The sequence below is a fragment of the Panonychus citri genome, unplaced genomic scaffold (genome assembly GCF_014898815.1).
Source record: "Panonychus citri isolate SS breed McGregor unplaced genomic scaffold, ASM1489881v1 Contig00106, whole genome shotgun sequence".
Lineage (NCBI taxonomy): Eukaryota > Metazoa > Arthropoda > Arachnida > Trombidiformes > Tetranychidae > Panonychus > Panonychus citri.
The window spans coordinates 223,223-236,833 of NW_026515511.1; the positions used below are offsets into that span (position 1 = coordinate 223,223).

The 13,611-nt window shown below is 32.6% G+C and overlaps 2 protein-coding genes, 1 long non-coding RNA gene and 2 pseudogenes across 3 annotated transcripts; 3 read left to right on the plus strand and 2 right to left on the minus strand.

The window, feature by feature from the left end:
- Positions 1 to 14: 14 nt before the first annotated feature.
- Positions 15 to 921, minus strand: LOC128389269 (cuticle protein 14-like). Its single transcript, XM_053348805.1, has 2 exons — positions 444 to 921; positions 15 to 346 (listed from the first exon to the last, which is right to left on the minus strand). The coding sequence occupies exons 1-2, from the start codon at positions 843 to 845 to the stop codon at positions 221 to 223; spliced, it is 528 nt and encodes a 175-aa protein (XP_053204780.1). The 5' UTR covers positions 846 to 921; the 3' UTR covers positions 15 to 220.
- A 989-nt stretch (positions 922 to 1,910) lies between these two features.
- On the plus strand, positions 1,911 to 2,511 carry LOC128389235 (cuticle protein 14-like; annotated as a pseudogene).
- A 1,513-nt stretch (positions 2,512 to 4,024) lies between these two features.
- Positions 4,025 to 8,110, plus strand: LOC128389236 (SR-related and CTD-associated factor 4-like; annotated as a pseudogene).
- On the plus strand, positions 7,677 to 11,834 carry LOC128389218 (ras-related protein Rab-27A-like). Its single transcript, XM_053348765.1, has 7 exons — positions 7,677 to 7,847; positions 7,920 to 8,033; positions 9,053 to 9,216; positions 9,599 to 10,083; positions 10,175 to 10,260; positions 10,337 to 10,564; positions 10,974 to 11,834. The coding sequence occupies exons 4-7, from the start codon at positions 9,895 to 9,897 to the stop codon at positions 11,182 to 11,184; spliced, it is 714 nt and encodes a 237-aa protein (XP_053204740.1). The 5' UTR covers positions 7,677 to 7,847; positions 7,920 to 8,033; positions 9,053 to 9,216; positions 9,599 to 9,894; the 3' UTR covers positions 11,185 to 11,834.
- A 1,059-nt stretch (positions 11,835 to 12,893) lies between these two features.
- On the minus strand, positions 12,894 to 13,609 carry LOC128389219 (uncharacterized). Its single transcript, XR_008325436.1, has 3 exons — positions 13,568 to 13,609; positions 13,327 to 13,448; positions 12,894 to 13,248 (listed from the first exon to the last, which is right to left on the minus strand). It is a non-coding gene; the product is annotated as an uncharacterized LOC128389219 (long non-coding RNA).
- Positions 13,610 to 13,611: the final 2 nt, after the last annotated feature.

The window sequence follows — 13,611 nt, forward strand, 5'->3', positions numbered from 1 at the left end:
GAAGCAAAAAAAGGTCAATGAAGCTCGTGCTTGGGATGTGTTTTTATTGGAATTGTTGGACAATTGAGTTACAGAGATCATGTTAATGATGCTTTTGTAAAAGACAATGAAGAGGTTTAGAAATCGGAATAAATAAAATGTACATTAAGCTCCTGATAGAAGAAGGAGATTGACAATAATTAGAGTTTCGAAGGGGAAGACAGATTATTACGAAAGGAACTTAATTTTTGGCCCAATTGTCGTGTTTGTTTTGTTGTTTCCATGAATCTTTGTTATTCCATGAATCGTGATTCTGTCCGTGGTATGGACCATGTTGGTATTGGTTTTGATATTGGTTTCGGTGTTGGTTGTAATTGTTGTATTGGTTTGGGTATTGGTTTCATTGTTCCATGAGCCAACATGATGACGACCATCATGATTGTAACCATCATGGTGATTGTAATGGTTTCCTTGTTTCCTGAGATAATATTAGTGTAACTGTGACCAGAAGGATCAGCACCATTGTAAATGGCATCAGCAGAGTCGATTGAGTCAACAGATGGTTCGTTTGAGTCCAATTTAACTCGGAATCCACTTTTATCGGCAATATAGTTAACAGTTCGGTGACGACCATCGGCAAGTTTAAGTCCATATGAACCGTGGACATTACCCCAACCATCACCAGATTCTTGTCGGTAGTTGGATGATCCCCAAGGATCATTGATATCATAACCAAAATTGTATTTTCCACTCACATCTTGGTTTCGATAAATTTTACTCTGACCTCCGTCACCGTGATTTGTAGCACTAATTGTTGTAGAAATGGCAACAAGAGCAAAGAAAATGATAGCAACCAATTGATTCATTGTTGTAATAGAAAAGTTTTAAATTTTTTCGTTTAGTTGTTGTTGTTGTTTTCGTTGTTGGTTTGGACAGTTGAATGATAATTTCTCGAAAATCCTTTCGTTTTATATAGTAGACGAAAAGTGAAAAATATCAATTTGAGAATATCTAAAATACTAATCGAGTGAGAATAAGGAATGAGTAGGACATAAAATAAACGGTAGTTAAGATAAGATCGAGTAGAAAAATCGGAAAAAGTTCATCTTGATAATTTTCAATGTAAGAGTGAGTTGATTTGGTAGCAAATTCTTTTCCCGTATGGCCAAAAATCAACATCAAAATTTATCGTTTTCGTGAAAGTTCAATTTATGCAGAGGAATCACAATTATTAATTTTTGATATTTATACTTATCCCGCTAGTGCGATTATCTTGTTGGTAAAGGTTCTAAACATCTATTAATATTAATTTAAGCCAGGAATAAGAATTTTTTTATTTGGTCAAGTGAATAAAAGTTAAAGGCTAAATAAGGGTCAAAGGACCAGAATTCATCTGAATTAACTCTGTCAACTATACTCTGATAAATTTAGCTGGAGTGGATCCACAAGAGTGGAGATGAACATTTGAGCCAAATTGAAATTAGAATTGTAACAAAACTAATTGATTAAGAAATTTTATTTTATTCAAATTGTTAATATCAACAAATTAACTAGAAAAAAGTTATTTTTATTTGGCTCAAATGTTTATGCACAAATTCAGTAGAATTGAACCTTGGTTGCTTGGTACAAGTTTTCGAATCATTAGAAAATTATCAAGATGAACTTTTTCCGATTTTTCTACTCGATCTTATCTTAACTACCGTTTATTTTATGTCCTACTCATTCCTTATTCTCACTCGATTAGTATTTTAGATATTCTCAAATTGATATTTTTCACTTTTCGTCTACTATATAAAACGAAAGGATTTTCGAGAAATTATCATTCAACTGTCCAAACCAATAACGAAAACAACAACAACAACAACAACAACTAAACGAAAACATTTAAAACTTTTCTATTACAAAATGAATCAATTGGTTGTTATTCTTTCTTTGCTCTTGTTGCTCTTTCTACAACAATTAGTGCTACAAATCACGGTGACGGAGGTCAGAGTAAAATTTATCGAAACCAAGATGTGAGTGGAAAATACAATTTTGTTATGATATCAATGATCCTTGGGGATCATCCAACTACCGACAAGAATCTGGTGATGGTTGGGGTAATGTCCACGGTTCATATGGACTTAAACTGCCGATGGTCGTCACCGAACTGTTAACTATATTGCCGATAAAAGTGGATTCCGAGTTAAATTGACTCAAACGAACCATCTGTTGACTCAATCGACTCTGCTGATGCCATTTACAATGGTGCTGATCCTTCTGGTCACAGTTACACTAATATTATCTCAGGAAACAAGGGAAACCATTACAATCATGATGGTCGTCATCATGTTGGCTCATGGAACAATGGAAACCAATACCCAAACCAATACAACAATTACAACCAACACCGAAACCAATATCAAAACCAATACCAACATGGTCCATACCACGGACAGAATCACGATTCATGGAATAACAAAGATTCTTGGAATAATAAAGATTCATGGAAACAAGGAAACAAACACGACAATTGGGCCAAAAATTAAGTTCCTTTCGTAACAATCTGTCTTCCCCTTCGAAACTCTAATCATTGTCAATCTCCTTCTTCTATTAGGAGCTTAATGTACATTTTATTTATTCCGATTTCCAAGCCTCTTCATTGTCTTTTACAAAAGTATCATTAACATGATCTCTGTAATCTAAATGTTCCCAGGATAAACATTTTCAATTAAATAGCAACATATCTTTATTCAATAACTAGTCTCACATATCTTTTATCCAATTAACATTGATCGACGAATTAGTCCAGTGAATCAAAGTTTCTCCGATGTCCGGTGGAATGGCCATTGGATAGAAGGCACCATAGCTATTATCTAAAGAGATACATATTCCTTTTTTGTCTTTATTCATTGGAGACTCCATTGATTCAACTATACGTTATATTGATAGACTATCTGTACAATCACTATCGATGAAAAATTAGCAATAATTTCTATGCTCTTCGTTGTCTCATAACCATCAAAAAGCTTCAATCCATTAAGTGAATCATTAACATCGGTTAAAGATTGTTGGGATGATCGAATCGATGACTTAACGGTTCCTACATCGACTGGTGATACGATTTCGGCTTCGTACATTCCCTTGGCTGGATTCCAGGTTGTGAAACGAGCTGAAGCTCCCCAGACATCAGGTGATGCCAGGTAACGATATTGTGATGCGGAAGATTTAAGAGCTGAGGTATAGTCGCCTTTTCCAAAGACAATTAATTCACCAACAATTGCTATACGAATGATGTATTTGTCCTTACTGAGTCCCGAAAATTTATTTATTCACCATTAATGTAGATGGTATTCCTTTCCATTGATATTTCCTTAACTTGATTTAAGGCCAATTCATTGATTTTTTGACGAACTGTTGATAAAAAAAACAATAAATAGTAAAACAGAAATTTGTCGCTAAAAAAGCAAGAACATTAAAATTTGCTAAATTAAACTAACCAATTGTTTTGAATAATATTAATAGTACATTTAAATTGTAGCATTAACTTGGCAAACTATTAAAATTAGTTCAATTTGGAAACGAGTTGAAGTTTGAAGTAAATTGCGAATCTCAATTTGAGATTAATCTTCAAAAATCATTTAGGTCCATTGTAATGAGCAGTTTATTTGATTCCTTCAGGTAAAAAAATCGGAACAATTGAGCCCAAAACGAAGGACATCTGAACCTTTAGAAGTACCATAACAATTAAACCAAGATAATGGTTCACCATAATCAAGAGTTGGATTTGGATGCACATAATTCAAGAGCATCTTGAATTGGTTAGATGAGAAACCATTCAACAAACAACTAATTCCAATGGAAAAACTCAAGAAAGCCTCATAGAAAAATAGATTTTCAATAAGATGAATTTAAATAATCAACCAAAGACCAAAATAATTAACCGGTTGAAGAAAACAAAAACTAAGAAAATAGTAAATAAAGAGACCACAAGGAATAAACCGGCTTAGTGTTTCTCTATGGCGTTGGCTGGAAACACTTTAGAAACACATTGGAAATGAAAGAGAAAATGTTTCACTAACAAATTCGATTAATTGTACTAAAAAACTCTTCTAAATTGTTGAGAAAATTAAATTATTGTTAATTAATCGAAAAAGAAAAGCAATTAAATCAAATTGTCTCTCCATGGTAATGGATTAATAGTCCCCATTCAATTCCGCCATTTTGCTGCTCCCGATCCATCGATTTTCTTATTCTACGCTCCCTCTTCCAGTTTCTTCTATTCTCCCTTAGTCTCCATCCCTTTTTCCTCTCCCTTTTCTCTCTCTCTCTTTCCATTACTCATTTTCTCTCTCTTTCTCCTTCTGTCTTGTGTGTTTTTTTCCATGTACAAATTTTTGAATTGATTTTGTTGACAAAAATGTTCTTATTAATTAAATAATCATCTTTTTTTTTCTTCTTATTTAATTGTCAGTCAACTGTAATTATAATCATTCTCTGATCATTTCAATTAATTTAACCTGACCATTGATTTTTATGTTAACATGGAATTGGTTCAAGCTTTTAATGCAGAGGTAAACATAATGTGTAGTCTTATTTTTGGCTGGTGTGTTTTCTTGCCTTTTACTTGGGTGACTTTGTTTCATTTTCATCTTTATTACTCACTGGTGGATTTCAGCATTCATTTGCTTTATTTTATTCAGATTATTTGTTCTTCTTTGGAACATTTTTCTACCTTGTTCTTGGGAATGTTGATCTTTCAACTGTCACAAGAAAGTTAGCTGCGTGATACTCTGTTCTTTTCCTACATACTTCTCTCTCTCTCGCTCTTTCTCTGTTTCTCTTTCACTCTCATCTATCCATCTATTTATCTCTTTATCATGATTGTCATCTGGTTAAAAGATTATTCTTTGCTTGTCAAGCCTCGATTCGACTAATTTTTTGTGTTTATTGTTCAATCACAATCAATTCTATGTTACTCATGTTTATTGTTTTTCTTTTTTCTTCTTCTTATTTTCATTTACCTTTTTCCTCTCTACCATTCTAGCTCTCATCGCTCTATGAGGTTAAACCTCCCATCTCTAAGGCAAAGATGAGCCAAATTACAAAAGTTGCCATTAAAGGGATTAAAATGTATAAACACATTGTTCAAAGCGTCGAAAGATTCATAGCAAAGGTATGAAGAATTTAATTCATGGTCATTCGTTTGTATTATTTATCAACTAACTGAAATTTTCTCTTTTTCATGTCTTCGTGTGGAAATTTTTTCTACTTTTATCACTTGTTATCTTTCGATTTTGCGAAAAAAAAATTGTTTCATCCTGTTGGAAATTGGAATATCTCAATCCAGTGTCGACCGGAATACAAAATACCCGGTTTATATGTGATCGACTCAATTGTCCGCCAATCAAGGCACCAATTTGGAGCTGAGAAAGATGTTTTCGGCCCAAGATTTACTAGAAATTTTAACCAAACATTTCAAAACCTTTTTTTAACTTGTCCACAAGAAGACAAGGTATTACACATATACATTACCTTTAATCTTAATTTTCAAGATTCATCTTCGATTCTGTTAAATTGGTCAAATTTATGCAGATCGAGATTCGATATCATTGAAATTTCTGTGAGAAATATCTTTATCTCTCATCAATACCCATCGATTTCAGTTATTTGTATAATTTACCAAATTAGGCAAAGTGCTTATTAGGTTTTAATGATTATTCTTTCTATTCTCTCTACAATAGCCAAAGATTGTGCGGGTATTGAACCTTGGCAACGGAATAATGTATTTTCTAGTGAGATTATCCAACCTCTACTAGATATGGCTAATCCAAACGCAAATTTAGGACAAATTAAGTATGAAGGTTCGCCTTCAGAAAGTGTTAACAACGATCTACCAAGTGGTAGTAATAAAGCTGACTCTGATACAAATTTGGTGTTGAGTTTACACAAATTGGCAACTACATTAGGACTTGTCAACAATTCCAATAATGGTTCCAGTATCGGCGGGTCATCTGCTGGTGTTGTTGATTCTGGAGGTTCACAACAAAACGCCGTACGATTTGATAAGAAACTGTTAGATTTTGATTATAGTGAAGATGAAGATGACGATAAAAGTGAAACTCCAACTGAAGCTGAGCCACCAACAAGTGTTGCCTTAAACAATGAAGATGCCAATGCTAATCCCCTTGCCCTGAGTATGGCTCAAAACTTATTATCCAATCCAGAGCTTCTTAAGCGTTTACAACAAATGCAACAAAACATTCAACAACACCAGGATAATAATTCTCAGATAAATAGTGGAAACGATCGAGATATATCGGACTCTTCCTTCATTTCATCAATCATCGATTCTAAACCAGCTTTTAGTTCACATCATGAGATCGATTCAAGTCATACCGATAACAATGCACCTAATAGAGATACTATGCAATCGGAGAAAGTTCCAACTGATACCTTCACTTACCCTCAAAATGTTATAAATCGTTTAAATACCCGGTTAGATCCTGTCATTTCTAGTGGACCTTTAGTTTATAATGAAGAGCCCGCTCCCTATCAATCCCGAATGGATCGAAACTATTCAAATGATAACAAACGTCATTACGATTATAATGGTCCAGAAAGAGATAATGATATGAATGCAAGATCTCGTTCACGGTCACCTCGTCGAAATTCAAGATTTCAAAGGTCTAGTTACCGGGACAAAGATGAAAGAGTTAAACGAAGCCGGTCTCGTTCTCCTTGGAGATCATCTAATGATAGTAGGAGAAACTATGAATCTCGTTCACCACGAGGTGGCCGAAGAGGCGATCGAATTAGTTTGTCACCTGATAGTAAAGAAAGAGAAAAGAACGAGAAAAGGAAAGGAAAGACGGCGACGAGGGTTACCACAAATTAGAAAAGGTTTTCTTACAATTTGTAGCACAACTTTATGGTTAGGTCATGTTCCAAAGTTAGTATCAGAAGCCGATATTTCCAATACTTTTGGAGAGTTCGGAACTATCAACAGTATCGATGTAAGTAATTCTTATCTCATTTGAAATACTTTTTTTCGAGAAAATTATGAAAATTAATGTCAATTTTTTTCCTTCAGCTCATCCTCCCAGAGGTTGTGGATATGTTTGTATGAATCGTAGACAAGATGCTTACAGAGCATTGAATCAATTAAAAAATTTTAAACTTCATGGTAGCACTATCAAGGTGTGTATTTGTTTATTGATTTTCCGATGACCGAATTTCATCAACTTTTCTTTTAATTAGATGGCTTGGGCTCCCGGCAAAGGCATGAAAGGCAAAAGTATAAAGATTGTTGGGATGTTGAGCTTGGCGCAAGTTACATTCCCTATGACAAACTTGATGATAATGTCGATATTGACTTGCTCGAAGATGGTGGTATGATCGATGAAGATACTGTACCAGAAAAATTGAAAGGTAAGTGTCAGAATTTGATGTTAAATTTTGATTAACTTTTGAAAAATTGAAACATAAATTATTTTTATTTAAAAATTTCACAGAAATTAGAAATCGAAAAGCCAAAGAAAACGAGGAACGAATGATCCAAGTAGCAATGCTCACTCAACCATCGTTAATACCTGTGCCTTCAATGGTATCAGTTTCAACGCCGGTCCCAGCAGTTCCACCTACAGCCCTCCATTTAGCATACCACCTCCTTCAGGTATACCTCCTTCCAGTATGCCACCCCAGGTTTGCCACTCCATCGGGTATTCCTCCACCCGGTATACCTCCTCCATCAGGTTTACCACCTCCATCAGGCATGCCACCACCAGGCATGCCTCCTCCAGGTATGCCTCCTCCATCAGGTATGCCGGCTCCATTTGGAATGCCTCCTCCAGGTATACCACCGCCGTCGGGTATACCGCCTCCTTCTGGTAAGCTTTAGTCTATTTACTCTACTTTTCACCTTTGTCTCTGATTTTAATGTCCAAATTTATCTCTCAAAGGTCTCGTTCCACCAGCTATGACACAACAACCTGTACCGACTTCGATGGCGCAGTCAGTTCTACCTGTTGGAATTCCACCACCACCACCACCACCTCAACCATTCGTTATTCCAGGTTCAACTAGTGTTCCTTTACGACCAATAATTTCCAATAATTATCGTCATAATTACTATAATATTCATATCAAATAACAATAACAATCATAATTAAATCTTTTATTACTTTTGAAACAATTTCAAAAATTGTAGCAATTAAAAGCAACTTAATTAACATACCATGAATCTAATTAAATTAAGCTCCGATAGATTAATTTAATGTCTCATAGATTCAAATCAAACTTTAATCCAATGATAATTTCAATCAATTAAGTTTTCTTTTTCTTCTAAAAACAAAACTCAATTGCGAAATCATTTAACTCCAAATTGATTTCACCTTTATAACGTGTTGTTGATTAATAATAATTATTAATTTAGAAATTATTTATTAAATCAACTGATAATTAGAAACCAATCAAATATTTCAAATATACTACTTTAAAGTGTATCTGAAAAAGTTGAAAACAAAATGATGGAAATTAAATTTCAATCAAAATAAAAGCATTTTGATTCTTGATAATATCGATCATTAATCAGCTTAATTGTTACCACAATTTCATCCATCCAATCAGTTAATTAGACAGAGACAAGAAAAAGAGACGAAATTAATCAATAAAATGAAGTTTCTCCCATTCTGTAGATGGCCTTACCTAGAATATCAAATTATCATCTCGACATTAGTTTCTCTCTCTCTCTTTCTCTTTGTCTCTCTAATTTTCATCCCTTTCTCTCTCTCTCTCTCACCATGATGATGATCATCTCTCTTCCTCCTTCCATAAAGTTGTTGTCACCAATTCCGAGGAAACATATGTTTTAATTATTATCAGAGTTTCTCATCCAAAATAAATTTTTTCTTATTCTTTCAATTGAGTTTCTCTTTCAGTGTGAACCTTTTCTTCCTGTTCTTGATTCCATAGACTCTTAGTAATATTTTCCTATGTTAGTCTTTGGTTCTTTGACTGTGTCCACCTCGATTCTCAATTAGATGAACCGTTATAATTTATAAATCGTTTTCTCTTTTTCTTTTTCATCAAATAGTGAAAATTAAGGATTAACCATGATTTTGTTCTGGTGACAATTAACAACCTAAATTACCATTGGAATAATTAAAGATCAATTAATTGCTGCTTCTTTTCACCATAGACAATGATTGCTTTTCATCTGCTGGTCAATTTTGTACTTCCCAATGTAAAATAATTCAGGTATGTTATTGTTACCTTGATATTAACTGAAAACCACTGGTCATTATTGTATTGCTTTTTTTTATAATACTTAATCTTAATTGAAATACTCAATTAGTTTGATTCAAACCCCTTGCTGATTGATTGGAAATGACAATCAACAATTGGGTTACAATTCCCTATGTTGAAGTAAAACGATTTCTCTTGTTAAATAGTAATCAAAAATTTCTTTCATCTCCTTAATCATTTATTCTTGATTGAGAATTAAATGTTTACCTGTTTCATTGTTTTCTCAATGATTAACTTTAATTACTATTAACTTCATCTCCTGTTTCTCTCATTAATTTCATCTTCCTTTTAACTTGTTTATCTTCTTGTCTATCTTTTATCTTCCCTGCAACAGGTATCTACTATTGACAAGGTTAATTTTGACATTGTATCAACCTAATTGGAGTATAAAGGGACCAATAAACAGTGACAATCAATAAAATACAAAACAATCAACTAATAAACGAAGAGATAAAAAGAGAATAGTGAAAACGAATCAAAAAATTGCCAAAAAAATCACTTCAACTGCCAACACTTGACAATACTTACTCGATTGATTGTTGTTACTTTTTTTTACTTCATCTTATTTGTCAATATTATCAATTTGAGTGATCAAAATCAAGGCCTGATATTAAAAGAATCGATTGGTTAATGATGACCGGAAAAAATCAACTTCCCAATCATAGCCCTTCGGCTCCTGATTATGATTATTTGATTAAATTTTTGTCTCTTGGTGATTCGGGAGTGGGTAAGACAAGTTTCCTTTACCAATATACTGATGGTTCATTTGATGGTAAATTTATATCAACCGTTGGAATTGATTTCAGGGAGAAAAGAGTTGTAAGTTAATTGCTTGTTTTAATCATAGTTACGATTGTTTTCTTAACCAATGTAACATTAGTTAATCAATTGTTTCAATTTTCTTAATCAGGTTTATAAGCCACAAAATTTAGACGGAGTTTCAAGGAGAAGTCAACGGATTCACCTTCAACTATGGGACACTGCAGGTCAAGAAAGGTTTGTAATGAAAGGAAAACAATTAACTTGATAAAATTTTGATTCTAATTGTGAAAAATTTACTATCAATCAACAGATTTCGTAGTTTAACAACGGCTTTTTTTCGTGATGCAATGGGCTTCATTTTGATCTTCGATATAACAAGTGAACAATCATTTATCAATATTCGTGGTTGGTTAGATCAATTAAAGACTCATGCTTATTGTAACGATCCCGATGTAATACTTTGTGGTAATAAGGTTGATCTATTTGAGAAACGAGTTGTTTCCGAGGAACGAGCTAAACAAGAGGCACAAAAATATGGGTGAGCAATTAAGTCTCAACAATTAAAACTAATCACTTTCAATAGAAACTTTTTCATTGAATAAATAGTGATCATTTGTATTCACATTAACTGTTATTATTTTATGACAGATGGAAAACATTATAAGGATAAGTTAGTTCAGTGAGACTCAAATCAAACAATAGCTCATCAAAGTTAATTAATTACAGTGTTAACCCATTTGATTAATACACTTGATCATCATCAAAACAATATTTCAATTGGAGTAGCAATTTAAACACTTTCATGGTGAAAGCTACTATGTTAATCAACAATTTGACTGATTGTCCATTATTTTCAAACAAAAAATTAACTCAGCAATTGTTGCCTTAAGCTTCAGTGTTAATTTAGTCTTAATTGTTTAATTGTTGGCTGTTATTTGTATCAATAGGCTTCCTTATTTCGAAACCAGTGCCGCGACTGGTTTGAATGTGGCCAAAGCGATCGACACCTTATTAGATCTTGTTATGGTTCGGATGCAACGAGTGGTCGAAAGTAGTTTATTCCTGTCAACACGGGCGCTGACGGGAAATTGCGGGTCGACCTTAAAATTGGAAGAGGACGACGAATCCAAATCTAAATCATCTTGTTCTTCGTGTTGATTAACCTGGTTCTTGGTGCCTTGAACAATTTAATTTGATCACTTTTATCATCATCATACATCTTAAGTGGTCAATTTAAAACTCCGACAATAATATAAACAGAAAAAGTTAAACCATAAACACAAATCGTATTTAATTATTGGATTAATTTTCTCTCTATCGACAAAAATAAATGGAAATCAAACAAATCAACATGGACCAAATGATCGTGATTTTTTAATTACAAAAATCAAAACACAATTAACATTCTTCATCAACTATATTGATTGTAATCATTTCTAATATTTAAAATGATCAGTTGATTGATATGATTATAATCATTGACTTTTGAACAAATCTGTTAATCAAATAATGGCCTCAAATTTTAAGACATTTCATTCAAATCAAATCAAATCAAATCAAATTAAATCAGTTTAATTACCTATCAAGAGTTATCAAGTCAATCAAATTTAATCAACTGGTCTAAATGGTGAACTTGATTTGATTAAATTAATTGTTTCTCCATCTCGTTGACAGTTAAATTTTTTCCCCTTTCAAATTTATTTCTAGTCCAAAATGTGAATCAATTAATTAATCACAGAGAAATTTACTAATGACTAAATGAATTATTATTCTGTATATAAATAAAGTCAATTAATTGAACAAATTGATTTAATTGTTTTCAGTTTTCTGTTGTGATTGTTAAGTTAAATTGATAACAATCAGCTAACAATTAGTTGTAATTAACAAACTTCCGTTAGTTTGCCTTCAAATAGGTAATTCAGTTACTTAATCAATTAACTTTCACCTTTACCGTTTTCACTTGTGATTAACGACAATTACGTGCACCAATTATCAATAGAATCTTAATTAGTTGATTAGTTAATTAAAACAAGTTATGGTTCAATTGAATGAATTGAGTTGATTTGTAACTGACAAGTTTGATTGTTTCGATTATTCTGGAAGTTAAGCACTTATTACAATCTAAAATTTTTATTGTATTATTTTGTATATTTTTAACTACTGAAAGTGATTAAGAAGATTGAGACAATTTAAATTATAGCTTTAAAAGGAAATTTGAGTGAAAAATAAATGTTCTAGGCTCTTTCGAATTCGTGAAAAGTGCTTTTTGTCGAATTTTGAGTTTAAGTTCGAATTTTCGAAAACTCAGAGAATTTTTCGAAAAAACTTAGGCTCACATATAAAATTAGAACCCTTTTAAATTTGAATACTGAAAAAAAATTGAAATCAGATCAGTTTTCTGGCAATTATTTAATTATAAATTCACCTAACTCTGCGTGGTCCAACCTATTATGTAAATTGATTGATTAAAGACTCAACAGTGAAATTGAATCAGAATTAGATTCAAATGTAATTAGATTGAGTCATGCTAGGGAATAGAAAGAAGGTGTGATGTAGAGAGAAAATCGAAAAGGCGATTGTTACGGTTGCATCGGCAGAGAAAAAAGTTACCTGAGTTCCGAATGGAGACCAGTTGATGATCTTCCATCCTCTTCTCTTTCTCTGTTTCGTATTCTTTCTCAATTTTGTATTAATTTCAATAGATTATTGACAATTTAACTTTTCTTCGACTAATCATCAACCAAATCATCAAATTTCTTCGTTGTTTTTTTTACTCGATTCTCATTTTATCTGATTATAAATTGTTGGCTTTAATTTGGAAGCCATGTTAAGACGACAATTAATCCTCTATTAATTTGAATAGATTATTTTGATAACCAATAGTTTCAAAGTAATTTAATCACATCCAATCAATGGACTGATCTCAGGTTTAGTCTCAAATTGCTCAAGCATAATAATCAAATATGATCAAGGGATTTCTGAGCAATTGTTAAGTTGATGGATTGATAACTTTTTTGAAAATACTTAATTAGTGATTTATTGTTTTTTGAGTTTTTTGGGCTTGATGAATTTAAAAAGTATCTTAAATAAAGGGATTTGATCCATCATTGCAATGGCATTCGGTTCATTACAATAGATTATGATTGAGATTAAAAAGAAAAGTAATCCACCAAAGATTACATGGATTATCGAGTCAGTCCAATTGGAACAGCATAAAGTTGTCTAGAATAGCGGAAATTAAGAATAGAAATTAATTTGATTGATTGATTTTTTCTAAAAGAATAATTTGAGCTAAATTACCTCTGATAATCGAGTTAATCCAAAATAATACCGCTTGCGGCAAGAACTTTGCGGTGTGGAAAATTCCCACCAGCGGGTTCTCTTGTTTTTGACTTAGTACGCATTCGATGATGAATTTGAAGCTGAAATGATTTAGAGAGAGAGAGAGAGAGAGAGAGAGAGAGAGAGAGAGAGAGAGAGAGAGAATTAGATTTAGAAATTATGAGGATCGTAATTAGAAAATATTTTTCTTTCAATTCACCTGAAAATTATACGACAAATCATATTGATACAATTTGCAAGGAT

Excerpts from the sequence above, each read along its gene's own strand:
- LOC128389269 (XM_053348805.1), bottom strand. The coding sequence starts at position 845 with ATGAATCAATTGGTTGCTATCATTTTCTTTGCTCTTGTTGCCATTTCT. Across the intron at positions 347-443 it reads TCTCAGGAAACAAGGAAACC|CAACACCGAAACCAATATCA; the intron begins ATTACAATCACC and ends AACAATTACAAC.
- LOC128389218 (XM_053348765.1), top strand. The coding sequence starts at position 9,895 with ATGATGACCGGAAAAAATCAACTTCCCAATCATAGCCCTTCGGCTCCT. Across the intron at positions 10,084-10,174 it reads ATTTCAGGGAGAAAAGAGTT|GTTTATAAGCCACAAAATTT; the intron begins GTAAGTTAATTG and ends TTTCTTAATCAG. Across the intron at positions 10,261-10,336 it reads GACACTGCAGGTCAAGAAAG|ATTTCGTAGTTTAACAACGG; the intron begins GTTTGTAATGAA and ends ATCAATCAACAG.